The following is a 24,057-nucleotide window of genomic DNA, read 5'->3' on the forward strand; positions in this document are numbered from 1 at the left end:
CTTTGAAACCAAAACAATGTAACCCTAAAGTCAAGAGAATTTTTGTTGCAGAAGGATCCTTAGACATCATCTAGTCATATCTGCCACTCAGTGCTAGAACTTTCACTGCAAATACCCCAATACAGTCCGTATACTGTTTGGAGAGAGTCAGTTTTGCATAGTGGTTAAATGCATATGCTTTGGGGCAGAGACACACCTGAGCTATCCAGGCTCTTCCATCCACTAGCAGTCTCTTACCTTAACCTCAATTTCTTCCTTTATAAACAGTGGGTGATAACAGTCTCACAGGGTGATTTGTGAAGCTTGAATAAGCTAATAAATGTAAGGTGTTTGGCACATAATAAGGTCTTGGCACACAGTAAGTGCACAAACAAAATGTTAGTTAGCATGGGCTACTATGAGTGACAGGGAGTTCATTCTGAAGTTAAAAGAGCAGCCTCAGCTGCTAGGAAAGTCTAAATTGGCTGTTGGCTACTTCCCTCCCATGGGTCCTAGTCTGCCCTTCAGAACTTAACCAAAGCCCTGAATCACTAACCACAGGGCAGGCAGTGCTCATGGCCCACCCAAGTCTCCCTGGTACCAGGCACTATGGGCCCAGCTTCACTGACTGTTCTCACGTCACCCTCCATGGCCCCTGCCCTCTTTCCTGGACAGGCTCCAGCCTGCTGGAGTTCCTTTAAAGGAGGCATGTGTTTGGCTCTGTATACATAAGGTTATCATATTGACAATCTTGACAGAAGAGCTCAGTCCACGAGAGGGAAGGTGGCATGGGGTGGGGCGGGGGTGGGATATGGGGGAATCACCTAACCCAGACTTAGACTGTGGTTGCAACTGAAGCCCAGAGGCTGCTGTCAAGAGTTTGCTAATAAGGGAACCAGTGAGCTAGCCTTTTGCCAGCTGCCCAACATTTGGCATCTTGGTTTCCTCACCTGTGGAATGAAGGGAATAACAGTAGTTCCCCCACTGAGGAATTGTGAGGATTTAGTGAGGTAATACTTCCTCCTCTTCCCACTTCTGGTCTGGTTTTAATGCCCACTAGTCCATTGAAACTGCTCCCATCACAGATACCAAGGAGCCTCATACGGTCTCATACCACGATCAAGCCTTGGTCTTCATCTTTCTTGACCACTTAGCACTTGTCACAGCTGATCACTGAACACTTTCTTCACTTGTTTTGCAGGACACCACCCTCTCCTGTCTTTCTTCCCCTCTCTGGCTACCCTTACACAGTCTCTGTTATTGGATCCTTCTTCTGTTCTTAAGCTCTAGATGTGCAAGAGTCCCAGGTCAGGCCCACTCAGTATCTACACTCACGCTCTAGGTAATGTCACCCAGGGTAACCTTGGGAGAAGAGCATGGAGTGGACAGGAGTGTGGAGTCAGACTTCTGGGCTGAGTCCCAGCTCTATAGCTCTCAAGTTGTATTATGGTGGCAAGTGATTGAGGCTCTCTATGTCTCAGTTTCCTCATCCATAAATAGGAAGTAATTTCCTAAAGTTTTTATAAATATTAAATCAGTTAAAACAGGTAAAGTGTTTAGAATATGGTAAGCATTCTCTATGTGTCAGCTACTATCCAGTTCCATGGCTTTAGATGTTCACTCCCAGTGCTCACCATTCCCCCAAACTCCAGTCTCATTCCTAAACCCTTCCTAGTATCTTCATATTGATGTCAAACAAGATCTCAAAGTTCACAGGTCCAAAACTAAACTCTGACTTCATCCCATCTCTCACCCTCCTTTCCTGGGTCTCTCCCATCTCACTAACAGGCATCACTATTCATCAAGTTGCTTAGAGTCATCTTCAACTCTTTTTTTCCCTCATCCAACTGGCAGCAAATCTTGTTACTCCATTTTCAAAATACAACCAGAACCTGATCTCTTCTCACTACCTTCTACCACCACCATTTGGACCATTTGCCATCTGTGATACCACCTAATTGGTGTCCCTGTTTCCCTTCTTGCGCTCATATGATTTATTCTCTACCCAGGAGCCAGAGTATGTTTTAAAAATAAAAAGCAGATGCTGCTTCCCTGTTCAAGCTCTCCAATGACTCCCATCACATTTGGACTGAAACCCAAATTCCTCTTATTTCCTCACAAGGCTTCTAGAGGAACTGCCTCGGTCTACTACTTGGCCTCAACTGTAACCACTCTTTCCTGCCCACTCTACTCCAGCCTCACTGTCGGCCCTGTGTTTGTGCAAAACACAAGCAAGGTTCTACTGCAAGGCCTTTGTACTTGCAGCTCTCTCTAGCTGGAATGTTCTTCCCTCACATCTTCACATGGCCCTTCCTCATTCCTTTGCAAACTCTGCTCAAATGTTACTTCTCCGAGAGGCCTCTCAGTCCACCTCACCTAAAAAACTCACCTCTTATCCTCACTCCTGCCCCATTACTGTCTGTTTCTTTATCCTACTTTTATTCATAGCACTAAAGAACACATCTGACCACATATGCTTGTTTTTTTGTTATGCCTACTCAGCCATCTCCTTGGGAGCTGCAACTTAATTTTTTTCGCTGTCATATCTACAGCACCCAAGATGTATCTGGGACACAGCAGGTGGTTAATAAATGTTTCTTTTTTTTTTTTAATGCATAAAGAGTAGTGCTTAGTGCAGTTCCTGGAGTCAGAGTTAAAGCTGTGAGTTTGTGATATTAATTTTAGAAGTCAAAAAAAGGTTGAACAGAAATGCCCAAAGTCTTTGTAAATAATATTTAAGATATCAAAAACCAAAATGCCACATTTCACCCCACTTCAGTATATATCCACACATATTTTACTTACTTGGAGTTTCTTCTAAAATTTCTTGGAACTTGGTTCTCTCATAATCTATCAACTGGCGTTGAAGATGTGGTCTGAGACTCCGAATTGTAAAATTTACCATGTCCATTTTCATGAGGTCCAGGACATGAAATATTTGTCTGAAAATTTCATAGTTAAAATAGTTAGACAGGTTATCAAGAAAATCATCTGAAATTCATTAACTATTATTTATTTTACAGGCTGGAAAAGATAAACATCTCCGAAATGGTTTTGAAATTCCAATCACTTTGACAAGGACACTTTTCATAAAAGGCATTACACATGCATTCCAAATGTATTCTTCCAGAGATCTCAAGAGTATTTGCTTTAGCAAATATACTTCCAACTGATTCATTACATTCAGCCATAGACTGACAGACACTAAGAAGTATAAACAATGAATCTTAACAATGAGACAAAAAGAGATTCAAGAAGGAATTTTCTTTTGAAAGTCCCTGAAATTTTAAGGAGTCTGAATATAGCATACCCTGTTTCTATCCCTAAAGAAATAAGAAAAAAAGAAAAAAGAAAAGGACAGGGCAGTGAAGCAACAGGGAAAACACTGCATTTCAGAGTTGGGTAGCCCTGTATTCAATAACAGCTTTACAGCTGACCAGCTCTGTGGCCAGAAACAAGTTACTCCATCTCTCTGAGCCTTAGTTTCCTCACCTGTGAAAGAAACGGACAAGATCAACCTTGTAGAGATGTTGTGAAGAGTCAATGAGATAGTGTATTAGAAATGCAGGGACAGTACCAACCACTAGGTGCTCAATATATGAGCAAGATGAACACCACAGATTTGATTATCACACATGGGCAATAAGATCATTCAAAGCAAGGATTCCACAGCTGAAGAATCTCAACCTGCCAGAGCTGAGCATAACTCTTAAGGATATTTACAACCCATTTTACAGATGAAAAAAGTGTGACTTGAGAAATTGTCAACTTTCCCAAAGTCAGAAAATAAGGAACTTACTATATGCAAACCAGTTTCCTCCCCTTCCCTTTCCAATACTATTACATGAAATTTAATTCTCTATGTGGCTGTATTCACACAACAAAACAAAAAAAAAAAGGAGAAGAATTTGCCTCAATGGCAAAAAGTACTGTAGACTCCTCTTTCCTCTGGGATCACAAAGAAGTTGTTGCCTACACAGCCAAACTAGAGTCTTTATGATCTTACTGTGTACATCACTTCCTTAAGGAAGCTGCAGCAGTTAGCTAGCCAACCACCAAAGGTCTGTTTCCCTTTCTGCAGTGTGGATGTGTGGCTGGGAAATGTGATTCCACAGCGCAACCACATTGCCTAGACCCACTTCAGTCTACAGGGGACCACAGGACCAGGCATAGTCAGTGGAATATGTCACTTCTGGGCCGAGGGGCTTAAACATTTAATATGCCTTCCTCAGGGCTTCCCGGGTGGCTCAGTGGTAAGAAAAAAATCTGCCTGCCAATGCAGGAGATGTGGGTTCAACCCTTGGGTTGGGAAGATCACCTAGAAAAGGGAATGGCTACCTACTCTAGTAATCTTGCCTGGAAAATCCCATGGACAGAAGAGCCTGGTGGGCTACAGCTCATGGGGCTGCAGAAGAGTCAGACACCACTGAGCGACTAAACAGCAGCAGCATGCCTTCCTCATGATCTCTTCCCCATTCACCAGCTGAATGTAAAGGACTCCAAAGACCTGGGTGGAGCCGAGGAGAGAAGGAGACTGGGTCCCTGAATGGCGCTTGGAAGGCTGCCTGACCAAGAAGCCCTGACTCAGACTGTGCTGTGAGTGAGAAACAAACAGTGGTTAAATCACTGAGAATTCAAGGTTTACATGTCAATGCAGCTACCAATACCCTACCTGATCAAGGCTTCCTGTATCCTTGAGGAGATTAGGTGCCTCTGCAGGGGCCCTATTAATCCTCTCTACTTCCCCTCCCATAGCACTCTATCACAACTGTAATTCCTTGTTCAGGGTTGTCTCCCCATTAAATTGTATACTCCCTGGGGTCAGAGATCATATCTGTCCCTTTCATCACTGCATCTCTAGGGCCCAGCGCTGCCAAATAACACCCTTGTTTGCTCATTCTACGTGAAAGTTCCATGCACACAATAAATGATTGACTGACCCCTTGCTTAGTCAGGTGAAGGGTTTTCCCTAGGGTGAAGGATTCCTTTGGGAGACCAGTTACTACTCTGTGCCCCTCAATTCCCACATTTCCCTTCTGAATGCACTCAAAGGTACTTTCAGGAAATGCAAGCAGCCAGCACTAACCTCAGCACCTCCACGATGTTGTTGGTAGCCTTCAACTCCCGGATGTCATCATCCCGCACCGGGGCACACAGCTTTCCCATGGTACTGATGACATAGTTGGCCAGGCCTTGGATGTCAACAGCACTGTGCTCAGCCTGCTGCCTAATGAGGTCTGTGTCTAAAACTTCACAAATCTGGTTGCGAAGCCTGTTGCCACCAGGAGTCAGGAAAGAGAGGAGAATCTGCACAGGGATAATGAATAGCATCATCACATGAAGAAAGGCTGTCATTTTTAAAATTTCATTGTCTAGACGACCAAGCTCCCTGCCCTCAGTATGTGAATGCCCTGGATATCATGGAAGTTTGTCCCGACTTGGTGGTGGATCAGAGAAGCGTGACAGGGTCCTGTCCTAAAAAGAAAGCTCTATCTTCTAAATAAAAGCCTTCCCTTCCCTCCTGTGGGAAGTTACTAACACCATCATAATGAAAATAACTGGCAAGGAAGCAATAGTATTGAAAGAACTTTAAAAAGTTTACAGAGAAATCATGTAAAGAAAGAAAAAGTTGCAGATCAGGGATCCAAAAGAACCTTTTAAAGAAGGGCAAATAGTAACACCCCCATGGGCCCCATTGGTATAATACAGTATATTTACATGTGAAATATATATTATGGGCTTCCCAGGTGGCACAAGTGGTAAAGAACCCGCCTGCCAATGCAGGAGATATAAGAGACAGGGATTCGATCCCTGGGTTGGAAAGATCCCTGGAGGGAGGCATGGCAACTCACTCCAGTACTCTTGCCTGGATAATCTCATGGACAGAGGAGCCTGGTGGGCTGCAGTCCATAAGGCTGCAGAGTTGGACACAACTAAAGCAACTTAGCATGCATGCACGCACATTACATATTATGTGAGCAACCTATTCATGACACAGCAGACACTGTACTTATACACACAGCATGTGGTTAGGAGCACAAGCTCTGAGCAGGAGTGCCTCAGTTCAAATACCTTCTGCCCCTCCAAGCTGTGTGACCTTGGATGAGTCAGAGAACTGTTTCTTTATACAAAATAGTAACAGGCATAACTACCTCACAGCATTATGGTAAGGAATAAATGAATACTCTAGTGCTTAGCACAGAGCAAGTGTCTTGTGAAATGTTAGCCATAACTGTCATCTGATTTAATTCTTGCAACTACACAGGAGACTTGGGCTTCCCTTGTGTCTCAGATGGTAAAGACTCTGCTGGCAATGCAAGAAACTTGAGTTCGATCCCTGGGTTGGGAAGATCCCCTGGAGAAGGGAAAGGCTACCCACTCCAGTATTCTGGCCTAGAAAATTCCATGGGCTGTATAGTTCATGGGGTCGCAAAGAGCTGGACGCAACTGAGCGACTTTCACTTCACTCACTCAGGAGACTGAGACTCAGGAGAAAGCAGAAGCATATCACTCACTAAAGCAGACCTCTCTAACCTGGGCTCTGTGCCCTGAAGCACCACAGCCACCACCTACCAGCTAAGCGCTGGCCTGTGTTCTGGTCACTGCCCCGTCTCCACTCTCCTCTCAGAGGTGCAGGCAAAAACTCTTCCAGTGATTGAACTGGCTCAGTGTTTCAAAAAGAGCCTCCAGTACTCTTTAGAGAACAGAAAAACAGCCTTTGGGGCGGGGTGGGGGCAGAGGATTACTAATGGATACAGACAACATCAACTTGCCTCTCTGATTTCTTCAAACAGTTTGATGGCGTGTTCATACTCAGGAGGCTCTGCATTCAGTTCTGATTCCAAGACATCCCAGAAGGCCTGATGGACAATGTGCCTCACTCGACCGGCCAAGCTATGGGAATGAAATGAATCACTTTTTTTTACATAAGCACTATTTTTCCTAATTATAAAAGAAATATGCTCATTGTAGAAATCTTAGGAAATGCAAAAAAAAAACAGAGAATAAAAACTGCTCATAATTCTATTATTAATCTTTTGACATATTTGACATATTTCAATGAATGGTCTTAATACAATTTTTTAGTAGTGGCCTGTACAATATTATATACTTTTTTCATTTAATATTCTGTCTTAAGTGTCTCCCCTAAATTTTTTAAGTGCTTCCTTCCTATAGCTTTCGACAAGTTCATAAAATTCTGTCCTAGGACTTCCCTGGTGGCACAGTGGATGAGAATCTGCCTGTCAATGCAGCAGACACAGGTTTGATCCCTGGTCTGGGAAGATTCCACATGCCATGGAGCAACTAAGCCTGGAGCCACAACGACTGAACTTGTGTGCCACAACTACCGAAGCCCGCATCTAGAGCCTGTGCTCCACAACAAGAGAAGCCACAGCAATGAGAAGCCCATGCACTGCAACTAGAGAAAGCCCATGTAAAAGCAACACCAGATGCAGCCAAAAATAAAAATAAATAAAATTTTGTACTAAAAATAAATAAAATTCTGTACTAAGGAGATACCATATTTCACTCATCCACCCTTCTTTTTTTTTTTTTTTTTTAATATTTTGGCCACACTGCACAGCATGTGGGGTGTTAATTCCCAGACCAGGGATCAAACCTGTGACCCCTGCATTGGCAGCAGAATCTCAACCACCAGACCACCAGGGAAGTTCCTGCAGCTAGTCTTCTACACAGATATTCAGACCTGGTCTAGGTTTTTGGGATGAGTTGGCCAAGTTGTTCTTTCTGTAATAGCAGACATTTTGTGGCATGGAACAGAACAGATTGGCCCCAAGGAGACATGCATTTGAATGCCTGCCAGCTCCAGCTTAGATGTCCCATTTAAAGTTGGCCAGACCACATTTCTGAAATAGGAGCCTTCCTAGAAAAGCTTCACAATAGAATAGGTGGCCACCTTGCTTTATCCTGTCAATGTCAATGCCCCAAAATAGGTGCATGTTAAAATACACATCCCTACTGAACTCCTATACCATTTTGCAACTGCTTTTAGAAAAGCACTTATTTCCCTGAACTATAATTTACTTTAAGTTTCTCTCCTTCACAGGGCTATGCACCTCTCTCAGATAGAGGCCACTTCTTCTTCTAGGTACCTGCCATCATACCTAGCATAGTGCTTGGTATTTACTGAAGATTTACTGAATGCATGGTGAATGAATTGATAATTTGACAGTTAAGCATATCACTTATATTTTCTTTTTAAAGCTCAAATAGCTAAAATACACAATAATGTTGGAAATAAAAACTAGCTTTCTGAGAAGCATGACTTAAAACTGTTTTTGTAACTGCAAATACTATACTCTACTCAGCCACTTTAAATGTTAAAACTTAGTCTAGTTGCCTGAGTAGATTTATTCAACATAAAGGCCATTCCCAATGTCTGAAGCTCTCAAGCAATTATAGAACAATTAGAAAGGCCAACATTACAGGAATGGACTTTTGCTCTTGACTTTACAAGCCTCAGGTACTTGGCTTGAATGGACCAATCAGGAATGAGCTAAAACAACTTTATAGTTCCTTGAAGGTTATCAGGGTTTAAGTTTCCCAAACTTTTTAGATTTCTAATTTGGGGTGGGTAGTGATGAGATCAATCAAATCATTTATAAGCATTCCTACGCAGTATCAGAAATCTGACTTATTTTATCAAGTGTTTCTCCTCAAGAAAATACTTGGTAAAATATGAGTCAGCCATTTTTTAAACAGTAAAGGAGACAGTGCTTTGAGAGCAATTGCCGGTCTCCTCATTTGTCACAAGTAATAAAGCATGATGCTTTGATGAAAAAAAAAAATAGTAACAACTTGTCCACTGTGGAGGATCATCTGAAAAGTCAACAGCTAATGCTATACTATTTCACTTTTAAGCAAAGGCAATGTGTCCTAACCCTGTCTGTTTCTCTTGGTCATATTTTCTAGCCATGGCAGAAAATGAAGAGAAGGGGAATTCCTATCTTCCACAGTATCAAAGTACTCATGTGCAAGGCACTTACATGCCCAGGAGCAGGCATTCAGGGTGAGTATTGTGGAGAATGTGAGGCTCAGATACAGTCTCAGCAGAGCCAGGATTCAAACCCCAAGGTCTGTCTGATCATAAAGGGCCCTCATTCAGTTTGTATTTGCAACTTATGAATTTAAAGCACAAATATTCCCAATTTGTCTTTTGCTGCACTTCATAAAACATACTCATTTTAAATTTAGAAATTCATTTTTATTAGTCAATAAGTGTTTATTCAAAATTCAATATGTGGTAGGCCCTGTTTCAGGCACTGGGGTGATTCGAAAACAGTCTGCTCTCAAAAAGCTTATATGTTGGCAGAGACAGAAAGACAAAAAACACATTGACAATGAGTAAGACAATTTCAGAGGCATGAGGAAGGCAGAGGAAGACAGTGTGGTCCACAGTGATGAAGAGGGTGCCCACTTGATGGGGTGGTAGAAGAAAGCTTGTCTAAGACAGTGGGTGACCTTAGAGCCGAGACACAAATGGGGAAAAGAAAGCAGCTGGTAAAGACCTATGGGAAAAACATTAAAAAGGAAGATGAAAAAAATCCTCAGGATAGGATCAAGCTGGTGTGGCACAGGATCAGCAAGGAAGCCAGTGTGGCCGAAGCAAGCAGGAGGGAAGGAATAAGAGACACAGTTGGTGAAGGAGGGCCTTGATAGTCATACTATAGAGTTGGAATATTTATTCTAAGTGTGATAGAACCATTGAAGGGTTTTAAGCAAAATCATGACTTAATCTGATTTAGCCTTTAGAATGATCACTGTGGCTGCCTGTGCGTGTGGAGGATGGACTGCCAGGAGCTAAGGATGACGACTGGGCAACCAGCTAGGATAGAAAGAGTCCAGGTCAGAGACGATGGTGACCTGGCCTAGGGGTAGAGTAGCAGAGCTGGTAAAAAGGATCGTAGTGAAACGCAGTCGCCATAGAAAACCAAACAGACACACCTACTTTGGCCAGTAATCTTAAACAGTATTCATGATTATTATGAACAACATCCCCAGAAGGAGGACTATGATCCATATTTTTAAAAAGGAAAATTACTATGTTTATTCTTTTCCTGCGTTAAAACAAAAACTTGCTGAATGGAATCAAATATTATATGTTGTCTTCACTGATGGAGAGAACGCCTCCTGATTTATAAACGGCACTGTGAGCTTTCAGATTCAGTGTGGTTATCCATGGGCCAACTTTGCCTCTAAAGCTTATTTATCTGCAGTCATGGCTGCAAGTCTTTTCTTCTCTTTGTCCCAGGGGACTTGTGAATGACCAAAACTGGAAAGACTGAGGTGGGGTATAAGGACATGGCTCTAACTAGAGATCCCTCGGGCATGATGTTAACCAGGGGTACCTATGCTGTCGGGATTCCTACATCCAGAGGCTTCTAGATAGACTCATCATTCTGGCAACTCAGTTGCATTCCTTTGTCTTTTACAATCTGAATATCAGTTTTTAATAAGTCAGACTGAAAAGATTTCTTGAGCATGTACTACGTGTCAGGCCCTCTGCTGGGCAATAAGAACAGAGCAAACAATATAGACATAGCTTCTCCATTAACAGGGCTTTGGGTCCAGTGGAAAAGACAGACATTGAACCTAAAATTATAAGACACCTCAACAAGACAGAGGGAGAGGGCGCTACAGGAGTCTTTAGAAGGTGATTTCATGTAGTCTAGTGGGCTCAGGAATGTCAGGAAAAGCTTCGCTCAGGAAGTGACATATAAACTGAATTCTAAAACTCTATGAGTGACATATACTTAGAAGAATGGTTTTAAAAACAAAAGAACTTATTAGAGAACTAAATATAGTGAGTCTCCTATATATGAATGAGCTCCATTCTGAGAGCTTGTCCGTAAGTCCAGTTTGTTCGCATGGCACCCCACTCCAGTATTCTTGCCTGGAGAACCCCATGGACAGAGGAGCCTGGGGGACTACAGTTCATGGGGCTGCAAAGAGTCAGACACGATTGAAGCGACAGCATGCCCGCACCAACAAAGTTAGACTAGGTACCCAACTCACACAGTTGGCTATAGAGTACTATATCGTAACAGTTTTATAATACTTTCCACACAAGTAATACACAAAAAACAAGCACACACAAAAAATAAAACATTTTTAATCTTACAGTATTGTACCTTTAAAAGTACAGTAGCACAGTCCAACAGCTGGCCTACAGGGGCACATTTGTAACTTTGAAAGCTTACAACTTGAAGGTTCACCTGTAGGGGCTTACTGTATTGTTAACTCCCAGTAGACATTATACGAGACTGTCCAGGAATCAGTGTGAATATTTGTGTTTGCAGGGCACACACATACACACACACAGAGTCTGCAGCATGGTTCATGCACAACAGATGCCTCCAGGTTACCTGCTCTCAGGGAGGGCATCCTGTTTTAGTTGAAAGTTCTCATTTACAGCTATCTCGTGAGCAAGAGTCATGTTTGACAAGTTCCTTGCTGCAGCCATCACTTCGTCAAATGTCACAACCCTGGGAGGGCTCGTTGCTGAAAAGAAAACAAAAACCAATTAACGCCGTGGAAGAGGAGTTGCCGACTAGTGACGCACACTAGTGACACATTCTGACGAACACAAGGCTTACGCTACTCCAGCATGTTATTTTCAAGGTTTTACAAGTAAGAAGAATGTATACTAAAGCAGGCAGATTCCCATGATTGATACTTATGGCTTCAAAAATTTAGAAATTCCTTTGATAGCTTCAGTTACTGTACTGATAATAAACTGTCAAATGTTTCTTAGGAATTTTTTTTTAATATAGGCTATTACAAGTTACTTTTAAAAATTAAGTTGCTTCATTTTTCAGCACATACTACTATCTGCATCTATTACGTGTACTCTACAGGAAACTGGACTACTTTTTATACTGTAATTCATAACATTAACTTAAGGTGGCTCACTATGAACTAACTGATTTTTTTAAAAACTACAATATCTAAAAGTATACGCAGTATAGCACAATTCTAAGTTTTGCTAATTAGTGGTTACCATTTGACTTCACTGAAGCATAACTTAACCTGCTTGAAGGACTGTCCTGAAGTGATTAAACAAGATAATTTAAGTAAGGAACATGGCAAAAATTCCATAAATGTAGATAATTAAAATAAATCTGATAAGTTGATCATCTACTTCTCAGTAGGCAATAGGGAGTAAAGAATTATTTCAGTTATTTGAAAAAGATTATTCAAAAATTATTCTAGTAAGTCATGTCTTTTTGAAATCATTCCTGGAACTCTCAGCTTCTGTTAATTAAAAACCATTGCCTTAAATAATGCTGACTGCCACCAATGCTTTGCTATCTAAAATAATTTCAGAAATGAGAAGACAAGGAGATGGTGGAGAAGAGGGAGATGGAAGAGGAAGAAGAGGAGGAGGAAGGAATGGTGGTACGCAATTAGTAAAATCCTTTTTCAGGACACCTAGGTGCCCTGCTGGAGACATCAACCCTGTATATAGTATAAAGAATGAGAAAAAGCACTGAAAGCTAATAAATTCTTTTGGCTGCTAATAAATTCTTTTGCCAATTCTCTTCCCCATTAACATTGTCCTTGAAAATGTCTGTACCCTTTAGTCCAGGAATCTAATTATATAAAAGGAATTCCTTGAAAGGCTATATGTACCACAATGTTCATAATGCACTATTTTTTAAGCAAAAAAAAAAAAAAAAAAGGAAATGAACTAAATGCCCCATGATAAACAGAAGTTAAATAAACTGATGGTGTATTCACTTGATGAAGTAATAAGTAGTTATAAAAATGTTTAAAAAAACATCATGAGTAAATATTTTAGTTATAATAGTAAGCAAAAAAAGTACACAGATATGTGCACATGTATGTCTATGTGAAGAATGAAAATATGACAAAGCACTGTCACAGCTGTCATCTTTGGGTGACGTTACAGGCAATATTTTCTTTTCTATCTACTTTTCCATGTTTTGAAAAATGAGAATGTACTAACTTAAATAAAACAGATAAACAAGTTTTTTCCAAAGGGGGCATTTGATCATATTAAATGTTAGTTGCTTCTCTCTTGCATTTGCACTGACAACTTAAGGGGTTACATTTTCTATATAAAATGTCAATTAAAAAGCTAAAATAAATAAATGAAAGACAAATACACTGCTTTGCACATCTCTAGTGTCCACACACAAAAAAGGAAAAAGATATCTCCCTTCACCATGGCCATGTTTTAACTCTCACATCCCTAGTGTAGTAACTCTCCTCACGGGCACCCCTTTGCTGGAGTGATTTGCACAACGGTTTTTGAAATCAGCAGGAAACCCATTAGATTATTTCACTTCCTGCCTGACCCTTGAGTTGGGGCAAGTTTCCTTCCATGTAAATCAGAAAGGACCGATTTGAATTCTTCCTTGAATGTGACTCAAAAAAAGATCTTGAGTAGTTTTCCACCAAGTGAGAGAGAAGACAGGGCGGGGTTGGAAGACCTGATTGACAGTCAAACCAGAGATCAGAGACAGTGATGAAAATAAAAACAGACAGACTGTAAACTTCACTTCAGTTCAGTTGCTCAGTCCTGTCTGACTCTTTGAGATCCTATGGACTCATAGGGAAGCATGTCAGGCTTCCCTGTCCATCATCAACTCCTGGGGCTTACTCAAACTCATGTCCATCGAGTCAGTGATGCCATCCAACCATCTCATCCTTTGTCGTCCCTTTCTCCTCCTGCCTTCAATCTTTCCCAGCATCAGGGTCTTTTTCAATGAGTCTGTTCTTCACATCAGATGGCCAAAGTACTGGAGTTTCAGCTTCAGCATCAGCCCTTCCAATGAATATTCAGGACTGATTTCCTTTAGGATGGACTGCTTTGATCTCCTTGCAGTCCAAGGGACTCTCAAGAGTCTTCTCCAACACCACAGTTCAAAAGCATCAATTCTTTGGTGCTCAGCTTTCTTTATGGTCCAACTCTCACATCCATACATGACTACTGGAAAAACCATAGCTTTGACTAGATGGACCTTTGTTGGCAAAGTACTGTCTCTGCTTTTTAATATTTAGTGGCTATTTATTGCTGAGAGTGTGTACAAGACAGCTGGGGTGCCCTTCCAGTGACATTCCAGTATGTCTAGAAAGGAGGGGAAGTCAGGACTTTGCTCTCACTCAAACATGCATCTAGGGACTTCCCTGGTGGTCCAGCGGCTAAGACTCCATGCTCCCAATGCAGGGGGCCCAGGTCTGACCTCTGGTCAGGGAACTAGATCCCACATGCCACAACTAAGAGTTCGCATGCTGCAACTAAAAATTAGGGCCTGCAGGCTGCAACTGAGACCTGGCCCAGTCAGATAAATAAATAAATATTTTTTAAAATATTGGTTGAAAGAAAAAACAAACATGTGTGTCTAGAATCAAGCCCAGCACCCCCCAGGCTCTGCTCCCTGTCGGCTTACAGGCAGGAGAGCTGGATTTGCTGGAGGAGTCACTTGTGAAGCTTTGCCTGGAGCACTCGTAGTCACTGAGAGAAGCCATGCTCTCAGAAAACCGGGAAGAGTCGGAATCGCTTGGCTGGTCCTCGCCCACACACTGCTTCTCACCATTGAAGGGCATTTTGTGTCGTGGGAGTGTGGGTAGAGACAGCACCTGCACAGACAAACAGATCCTGCATCAACCTTCCGCAGTGCTTCCACCAGTGGTGCCCATGCCTCTTCCGGCATAGACAGCCACGTCCTCTGTGTCACAGCACCGGAAAGCCCCCAGCAGATGACCTCCTCCCTCCCGTGGCACCCAGGCCAGGCTGTCACTAGGCCTGCAAGACTGCCTTCAGAAAGGGACTCCAGAGCCACAGGTGTGGGCTCCCACGGGACATACTCAGTGTGAACATGGAGCAGCTCCCAGCAAGAACAGATCCACGTAAAACAATGCCCAGAGCACATGCTCTCTCCGCTGAGGGCTGCTGAAGCGTGGGAGGGTAAGAGTGAGAGTGCGGGGCTCCAGATTAGAAGCTCGTTCTGTCTTTTGCGAGGAGTCACTCAACTTCCTCCCTCTGAAGTAAAGCTGGGCTGAAAGACTCACCTCGTGGGGTTGCTTGAAGATGAAACAGGATCCACCTTACTAAAGGGCTCAGCACAGCATTCATGTGTCAGCTAGCACTATTCCTCTGTCTTTGTCTTAGGCAAATTATTTTTGAAATCAGTCTCTTTAGTGGTCTGTGAGTCTCCTGGGGAACGAGGAGCTACTAAGTAACATCTCTGGCTGCCAAGTCGATGGGTTTTCCTTGTCCATTTTGTCACAAACTGCCATGCTATGAAGCACAAGGCCCAAACTGTGGTCTGTACTTGATAATTTACCAAGTACCCACAGCCACCCAATGATCAAGCAGGCACAAAGATGCTGGTTCACAGGGAGACTTGCTGTGCCACAAAGCCAGTCCCGGGACTCCACATCCAGGGCTGTTTCTGACACTTCAGATTCCTTCCCAGAGAAGGGCAGGGCAGCGGGCCCGGTCACCCCCTGGAAAGGAGACCTGGGGTATGCTGGATGCTCAGACCAGAACTCAGGCTCCTCAGCCAGGCCGGTGAAGGAGCTGGCCCTGATACCTGAGTGTGGCACTAGCTGATGCTGAGGGGAAACCCAGGCCCGAGGAGAAAGGCACCTCAGATCCTGAATGGATGGTAATGACAGAGCTCACCAAGTGTCTTTAAACCTGAACCAGCAATGAGGTTCTCTGAGCTTTTAAAATTGTCGGAACATGACACCACAACTACCCACAGAATGCCTGGAAATGCCTGAAGTTCCTTCAATGGTCCCTTTCAAATGTACTAGGCGCCTACTTTGCACCAAGCCCAGGGAAAACTAACAGTGAACAAAATACGCAAGGCCATCGTCTCATGGCGCTCAGGTCCAGTCACCTAAAGCTGTGTGTCAGATGCTGGAGGGCACCAGGCACTGCTGAGGGAGCACCAGAAAGGAGAGGCAGGCTGGGGACCGGGCGGAGGGGCTGAGCCTCTGCTCAGAGAAACAGGGCTGTTTTTTTATCCTCTGGGTGATGACAGAGAAATGGATGGGCCTAAGAGGGTCTTACTGAAGGTCAGAAGTCAAGGGCACTGCCCCTAGCCTCACCCAAGCAACCTCTACAGTCGTGCCACTTGTAGAGACGCACCCTTGCTCAGCCCTCCGCTTTCGCAAACAGAAAATCACCAACTCAGAGGCTGCCTCTGCAGACTGATGGAGAGGGAGTGGGGTGGTGCTGGAGCTGCCAGGAAGCTTCCCCATAGAGACGCTACTCCCAGAGTTCCAAACCAAACAGCTTGGACACAGGCTACAGAAGGCCTGACCCCTGGCATTCTCAGTGGTGGGCTCACCCCCTTGACCCCAGACAAACTAGCTTTGCACTTTAACTCCCATCTGATAGAAGGGGCTGTGGGTGTGGATGGGGCTAGAGCAAGAAGAAAATGATCCACTCGAACCCTTTCAATTCCACCAAACCCCAAGTCCCAGATGGAGTGCTTGCCCTTCCCTCTGGCTTTCTTTCTTTGCCAACGTTTACTTCTCATGGATGGCATTTCTCGAAAACGCTGGTTTTCGAGGAAAGGAAACCAGGAAGCCCTCCCTCTACGCCTGGCCAGAGCTAAGGGCACTCTTCTCTCTCCACCTGCAGCACATCTCCGGTATCTGCCCCATAACACTTAGACTCTCATAGTTATTTTCCTCCTCTGGCTACTTCTTTTTTTTCTTCTTTTTTTCCATTTATTTTTATTAGTTGGAGGCTAATTACAATATTGTAGTGGTTTTTGCCATACCCGTGGCTACTTCTGACTCCTCTTGCCAAGGCAGGAACTGTGTCTCGTCCACCATCAGGGTCAAATGTGTGACAAGCATTCATTTGGTGTCAGCTGAATCGGAATCCCCAAATCCCATCTGGTACAACTGCAACCAGAATATTTGCAAACTGATACTCCACATTTACAGACCTGCTGCTGTCACAGGTTAAGGCCTGGAGCAAAGAACCTACCACCTCTACCTGCCTTATGAGGCTTAGGACTCAATATTCCCTGGTCCTGTCATACTCTCAAACTAGAATACCTTAAGCTCTGCTTCCACTTTATTATTTCTTTCATTCATTCAACTGTAACAACTGTGCCATGATGTTCTGAGATCATTTCTCTTCACTTTGGCTATTTTTCTAGGTAAAAGTGAATAAAAACTTTTCATCCATTGGAATTTATGAACTAGGTTAATAGCTAAAACTGTCCATTTCACTTTTATACTCCAGCTGAACAGCACACCTCATAGGTTTCTTAATTGTGTTTAACAAGGCAGCTAAGTACAAAGATTTTTTAAAAAATGAAAAGCTCCAGGTTGGGAGGTAGAAGTCCTGGGTGTGAGGCCTCACTCTGCTGTTGATTTGCTGCATGACTTCACCCACAATGCATCTGCTCTCTTCACCTCATTTTTCTGAGGGGGTTGGGCCAGCTATCAGGTGCCTTTTATGAGGAACTGCTAAAATGCTATATAGACCCAGAGTTCTGTGAAGCATCACATCACTAGAAGTTCTGAGAAATCAAATGTTTCATGGCAGACATGCTCAATAACATGCAACTATGCTTTCTTCCAGGCTCCTCAGCTGGCTCAGCGGGTAAAGAATCTGTCTGCAATGCAGGAGATGCAGGAACCAAGCGTTCAATCCCTGGGTTGGGAAGATATCCTAGAGGAGGAAATGGCAACCCACTCCAGTATTCTGGCCTGGAAAATCCCATGAACAGAGGAGCCTGGCGGGCTACAGTCCACAGGGTGGCAAAAAGTTGGACACAACCGAAGTGACTGAACATAGCACATACACAGCCTGCTTTCTTCCAACAATTCACTGGAGTAGAGTTTCTGGCATGGGGGATGTAAAGAAAATGTAAAAGCATCAAAAGGTTCTGAAATCCTGTTTAATTGGTAGAAGCCTCTACATGACAACTGGGTTTTCATGGATCTGAACAGAAACTTTTCTTTGAGGCTAAAAGAAATGGCCTGCATTCTCAAATTAATAATACCTAACACATAGGGTTGGTGAGAGATTTCATTCAGGCAGTATATATTGGAACCATGTCTGATACAGAGTAAACAGGATACAGATGTTTGCTGTTGTTAGTATTATTTGCTTTGGTAGTTATTATTATCATCATTTTAGGCATTAGAAACTCTGGAAGGAAGAATAGTTTCATTCCATGGTGATAAAAGCATGTTCCCCTACAGATAACAAAGACTGGGAGTTGACCTAGGACAGAACTCTTGCATTTGTTTGAAATACAAAAATCAAAAGCAAATGGTGCATCATGGTAGAAACAGTCTTCTGCAAGTTTCTTCACACTTGCTCTTACCTTTCCTGGTCTTAGGTGTCCACATAGGTCATCTGGGGACAAAGCTACTTGACTCAAAAGCATTAAGGGTAATTAGACTGCTTTTAAAGCTATTTTGGATTCTCTCTTAGAATAGTGACAACAAAAGCAGGTTGTTTCTTTAAGAAATGTAATGCTTCCAATACCGACAAACTAGATCTACTTAACCTTCACCAGTGCAACTCACAAACAAACAAGATAACTTTCCGGGAATACCACATCTCATCCCACATGGGAGGATTTACTCAGTGGCCAAAGGTAAAGTCAATGTGAAGAGAGGAGGTAACACCAAAACAAAGCCTCCAGCACTACGGTGTATCACTATTCAGAGATTAATCACATTTTTCATTGTACTATTCCACATTTTATAGTAATAAAGGCAATATAATCATTCCATCCAAGGTCAATGATTGGGAGGCAGGAGGCGCTTAAATATGCATTGTGGAATGAATAGACGCATGACCACTGGCATTTTAGAGAAGAGGGAACAAGTTACAGAGACCTAAAGGGGCTCATCCTGCATTTCACCACATATAAGGGGGAAATCAGTTTTTAATTTGCCCATGATCCTCAGGCTGTGTCCAGATAACTGACTTTACTTTCTTATTTTCTTTCTGCAGCAAAATCTACCTGCAAATGATCCTGCACTGGTTCAGAACTGCAAAGATCCACCAGTCACCATGCACATGTCACCAAGGCAGTAAGGACATTGGCTCTGGAGCCAGGAGGACTGGATTCTTTATCTCAACTCATGATACTTAGAGACTGGAGACAGGGAACTTACCCTTGATGAATTGGCGACAGCAGTATTATCTACCTTATAGAATTGTTGTAATGGAAATAGTCTATGTATTTAAACTCCTACTAAGTGCTTGACAGATATGAAATATTATTTTATTCTTATTAGAAATTATGAATTTTTAAAACATGTCAGTGTCATAAAAAACAAAGAAAGGTTGAGGATAATGAAGGGGACTTGACAACTGAGTGCAGTAGATGATCCCAGATTGTATCCTGTACCAAATTAAAAAATGCTATAACAAACATTATTGCATCAGTTGACAACACGGTTACAATACTTGAATCTACTGTCTGTATTATAATGTCAAATTTACTGAAGTTGATACATGTGCTGTGATTATGCATTGAGAAATAAAGGCCTATGATATATGCAACTTTCTCTCCAATGATTCAAGTGAGAGAAAAAGAGAAAACAACGAAGCCTATGGAACAAAATGCTAATAGGTGAATATGAATAAAAGGTAGACAATAGGGAGTTCTTTGTACTGTTCTTGCAACTTTTTCTGTAAGTTTGAAATTACTGCAAAGTAAAAGGTTAGAAGAAGAAGTACTGTACCAAAAGTTCAAGTCTAATTCAGAACAGTCCAGTCTCCTATAGTTTTATGATGTTGATTGTTCCCACTGCTATGTTAGCTTAGATAGCACTCTATTATAAAATCTCTTCTAGACAGTCAAACTTTCCCAATATCCTTCTTGAACAGTGCCTAATGAATAAAACAAGAAATTGTCCAGAACCCTTCAGAAAAGGCAAAAGAAATCCCTTTTAAGTGTTCTTCTCCAGGTGGGTCCCCTCTTCCTACAAGGTCTCTTGGCAGTGGTTTATAATCCTTCTGTGATTTGGCCTTTGTCCACTTCATTCTGTCACCATTCTGCCTCTAATTCTCCATATTCTGAACATAATGGCTTTCTATGGGTTACTCTGACATGCCAGACTTCCTTCTTTGGAGCACTTGCACCTGCTATTCCCTTCCAGCGGGATGTTCTGTTCCCTGATCTCTGGTGGTTGGAGCCTTGTTGTCATTCAGACTTGAAAGCAAATGTTACAACTTAGAAGTGACCTTCCTTGATATCCCTACTCATTCCATTTATTAGTCATCTTAGAGCTTAGAATGCTGCCTGGGATAAAGCAAGAGCTCAGGGAGCATCACTCATGAACAAATTAAGTCACACTATTCACAAGACAACTTGGGTTACCCTTCTCTGCCTCACTCACATTGTTTATATTCCCATTACGTGGTCACTGAAAGATAGTTGTCTGCAAATCTGTCTCTCCACTAAATTTTAAAGTTCTTCTTCCTCCAGTTTCCAGTGCCTGTCTCAACACATTTCCAAGCACCAATAATTCAAATTAGCAAAGACTCATAGTCCCAAAGCTTAAAGAAACTTTCACATTGTAACTTTTCACCCTCCTAATGCTAAACTGGTAGCAAAAAATAACAATTGGAGGTAACAGTTATTGAGTACTTACTATGACTCAGCCCCTATAATAAGTGCTTAAAATGTTTCATCTTCTTAAATCTTCATTATAACTTTGTTAGCAAAGGATTATCATTATTCTCTTTTTAGAGGGAAGAACCTGAGGCTCAGAGAGGTTAAATAATTTGCTCTAGGGTTCACAGCAGTGGCAGAGGCACAACTCTAATCCAGGCAGTGGATCCCTAAAGCCCGGGCTCTTTACCACTCTAGGATGCCTATAGAAAATGTGGAGAACTGTTCATTCTTTCCACTCCCACGCTGCTGAACTGATCTATCCATCACCACATGGACCCTTGCACATGTGATAACAAGTTGACCTTCCCCCCAGGGTGTCTGCTCAAGTGCCATACCACAAAGGGCATCATTGAAAGAGTTCATTGACCAAAATCATTCTCACCCATTGCACTAGAGTGACTAAAAATCCTTCATCAGGGAGCCTTTCTTTATGAACTGCAAAATCCCTCTTTAAAACCCAAATATTATCAAAAGGGTTAATTGCTTACGGCTAGCATGAGTCAGAAGCATTTTGAAGTGAATTACTCAGATTATCCAGCAGGGCCCTGAGGAATGGAACCCATCCAATTAAGGTTAAGTCATGAAAAAGAGAAAATTTCAAGAAACATCTAGCAGGTATCATCTTTTAAGACCCGATCAAGGTCGGGTGCAAGGACAAGCATTCACATATCTGTAGTAAAGGGTAGGGAGGGAGTCACAGGAGTCAGGTTGGACTCTGAAGAAAACCCTTCAGATGATATGGGAAATCTTCATCTTCTGCAAAGTGTTGCTTTAGAACCACTCCTAAACAATAGCAGTGCTAAAGAGTTATACACAGGCAGCAAAGCAAAAACCATAGATCAGAGGTAGATGCCTGCTCCATTCAGCTACAGAATACTGGTCTTCATCAAATTAGAGCCAACAAAGGGCTAGATAGAGGCCAACAAAGCCAATCATTGTCTAAAAAAGCAGATGTTCCTGCCACCCATAACATTACAGAATCAGGGAAAGGATTTCCAGGCACTGTGTACACTTGAAAACACTTCTCCCACCTCTGGCTGACCTGTTTTAGTACCTGTTTCCTCCTCTGGACCCTCAACCCTCCACAAAAGGACACTGAAGCTGCTTCATACACGACTGGGTATCTTCAGCCCTGGGTCACTTTAAGTCAGGCAGCCTCCAGGGGCTGCCAGGATGATAGATGAAATCCCCGGAGGCAAGAGGAAAACTGCAGGCTGGGCGCCCTCTAAAGTGGGAACCACTGCCATAACCTCATTAAATTTGGCAGGTTGGACAGAGCAAGGTTTTTGACTGAGTTGGAGACCATGGGACCACCGGGATCTTGGGGGCCAAGGGGCCCTCCGGGGACAAAGACAGCTTGTCTAGTTTCTCCAACGTGAAGGTAACAGTATAACCATCGCAAGATGATGTTTCCCAAGACTTAGTCACTTGAGGACCTCTCTTCACGTCTGTTTCCACATCTCCATCCTCACCTGGGCTCTATCAAACACTTCTCTTTATCTGGACGAGATTTTTGCATTTAAATAGATTTGTTTTGAAAGGAAATTTTCTATCACTGTGAAATCGCTCGGTTTAAGGGAACAGTTTTCCTTAACACTAATGAAAACACTTAAAACCACGTTCGTCCACGTGCCATCCCAAATCATCGCTGTGACCTGGAGTGGCACCATCCAAAGGAGCAGCCTTGGGACCCACAAGCCACCCCGGAGGGCCTCAGGGGTTCGAACCCGGGCTTGACCTGCATGTCCTGCCTCCTCCCGGTAACCGAGCGTACCGTCGCGGGAACGCATCTGCACACCCCTCGCCCACGTCCCCTGGGCGCCCCTCCCCTTCAGCGGCACGTTTCCTGTCAAAACAAACCCTTGGGGGAGGGGACAGCGGAGGCCGAGGCGAGTGCCGAGGAAACCCCGGCAACGAACCCCAAACACACGATCGGAGCCCCTCCCGGCCCTGACCACGGCTCGGTTCACCCACCCCAGTCGGACCAGCGGTCGCAGGCGACAAGGTGCCCCCTTCCCGGAGCCCGGGTGATGGGAAGCCGCTCGCGGAGCCCTCGCTGGCACGGGCCCAGCGGGAGGTAAACAGAGGCCAAGCGGCCACGACCCCGACCCTTCCAGGGCCCGAAGCCCGCGGCCGCCCCAACACCCGCCGCGGCCACTCGGTGCCCGCGCCCCGCTCCCACGCGGGACGGCGGTTCGAGGTCAAACAAGGGATATGGGGAGGGGGTTGGGGAAGCGAGAAGCCGGGCTCTACCGCCCCTGGCCGCGGGTCCCAGGACGCAGCTCCGAGGTGAGGTGGGGGAGGCCGTCGGGCAGCTACTGGGGTGAGGCGTCCCCCTCTGCCAACCTGGCCGGTCACCTCAGAGCCCGCGACCCCTTCCCCGGGGATGGTACGCACCGGGTCCGGCACGGAGACAGGCGGAGGAGAAAGACGACTGAGGGAGCTCTCGTCAGGGATCTTTGAGTGTTCCCTCGCCCAGGACCGCACAAACACCTTGGAAACTCACGAGTCCAACAACCCTCAGCCTCCCCGGCCCCCCCACGCGGTATTTAAAGGGCCGGGAGGGACTCTAGAGAGGCAGCCACGGAGTGGCCACCACGTTAGTGGAGTGGGGGGGAAAGACCGCATGAAGGAGAGGAGTAAATCTAGGGGCACTTCAGCTTTGATGTCAGAGTTCTGACAGACCTGACCTCATAGGAAACATCTGCCTCAGCTTCGAATGAAAGAGACCCAGGAGAGCTTGGATTTGGGGTATTTTGGATGACAGAGGGAACGGTTCCCCCCCGTGGGCTGCGAGTGGTGCAGTCCGGGTACTGCTAGGGGCGGGGAGAAGAGTGTTTACGGAACTGGGGCAGCCCTGCCTCCCAAGCGCCCGGTATTGGAGGCGGGACCTGTTGGGGCTCTGGGGGCGGGGCCAGTCGAGGCGCTGGGGGGCGGAGCGGAGCCGGGATTCTGGGGGCGGGGCGGAGCCGCCCGCGGACAGTCCCATGAAGCCCTGAATTGACCCTACTGGTCTACAGGGCGTCACACCATCGTGAGCAGTGCAGTAAACTGTCTAGCTGCAGGTGGAACTTTTACGACCCGAACACCCCTCATCTAGACCAGGCGATCCAAATTAAGTTCCCACTATCACACGGTCTACACAGAGACAATCTAAGCCACTACCGGGGACGAAGAACATTCCTACGCACGTCAGCAACCAAATTGTCATCTATGTTTGTGTCTGCACCTACACAGAAACAGGAGTCCAGATTTGCATATGACTGGACAGGACGATTAGCTCCTGGGAGTCACACCCACTCAGGCTCTCTAAAGACGTTAACTTCGTGTGCGCGCAAAAGATAAAGCGTCTAACTTCCCCTAGGGTTCTTGGCAACACCTATCTCCGAGAGAAGTTTCAGAAGTTTCGACAGTG

At 44.2% G+C, this 24,057-nt stretch overlaps 1 protein-coding gene across 4 annotated transcripts in view; it reads right to left on the reverse strand.

Annotated features, from left to right (window-relative positions):
- The window catches only part of TCP11L2 (t-complex 11 like 2), a 42,445-nt gene that overhangs the window by 14,893 nt on the left and 3,495 nt on the right, over positions 1 to 24,057 (reverse strand). The window contains exons 1-6 of one of the 4 annotated variants that reach the window (XM_020883172.2): positions 23,040 to 23,216; positions 14,418 to 14,607; positions 11,367 to 11,502; positions 6,753 to 6,873; positions 5,066 to 5,286; positions 2,785 to 2,921 (exon numbers count right to left, since the gene is read on the reverse strand). In XM_020883172.2, coding sequence (XP_020738831.1) covers positions 2,785 to 2,921; positions 5,066 to 5,286; positions 6,753 to 6,873; positions 11,367 to 11,502; positions 14,418 to 14,574 — 772 coding nt within the window. In that variant the 5' untranslated portion in view covers positions 14,575 to 14,607; positions 23,040 to 23,216. Of the gene's footprint in view, positions 1 to 2,784; positions 2,922 to 5,065; positions 5,287 to 6,752; positions 6,874 to 11,366; positions 11,503 to 14,417; positions 14,608 to 15,039; positions 22,526 to 22,616; positions 22,642 to 23,039; positions 23,217 to 24,057 lie in introns of those variants that run through there. The other 3 variants (XM_020883173.2, XM_070454012.1, XM_020883174.2) reach the window with 3 other exon arrangements.

This window comes from Odocoileus virginianus, chromosome 23 (assembly GCF_023699985.2).
Source record: "Odocoileus virginianus isolate 20LAN1187 ecotype Illinois chromosome 23, Ovbor_1.2, whole genome shotgun sequence".
Lineage (NCBI taxonomy): Eukaryota > Metazoa > Chordata > Mammalia > Artiodactyla > Cervidae > Odocoileus > Odocoileus virginianus.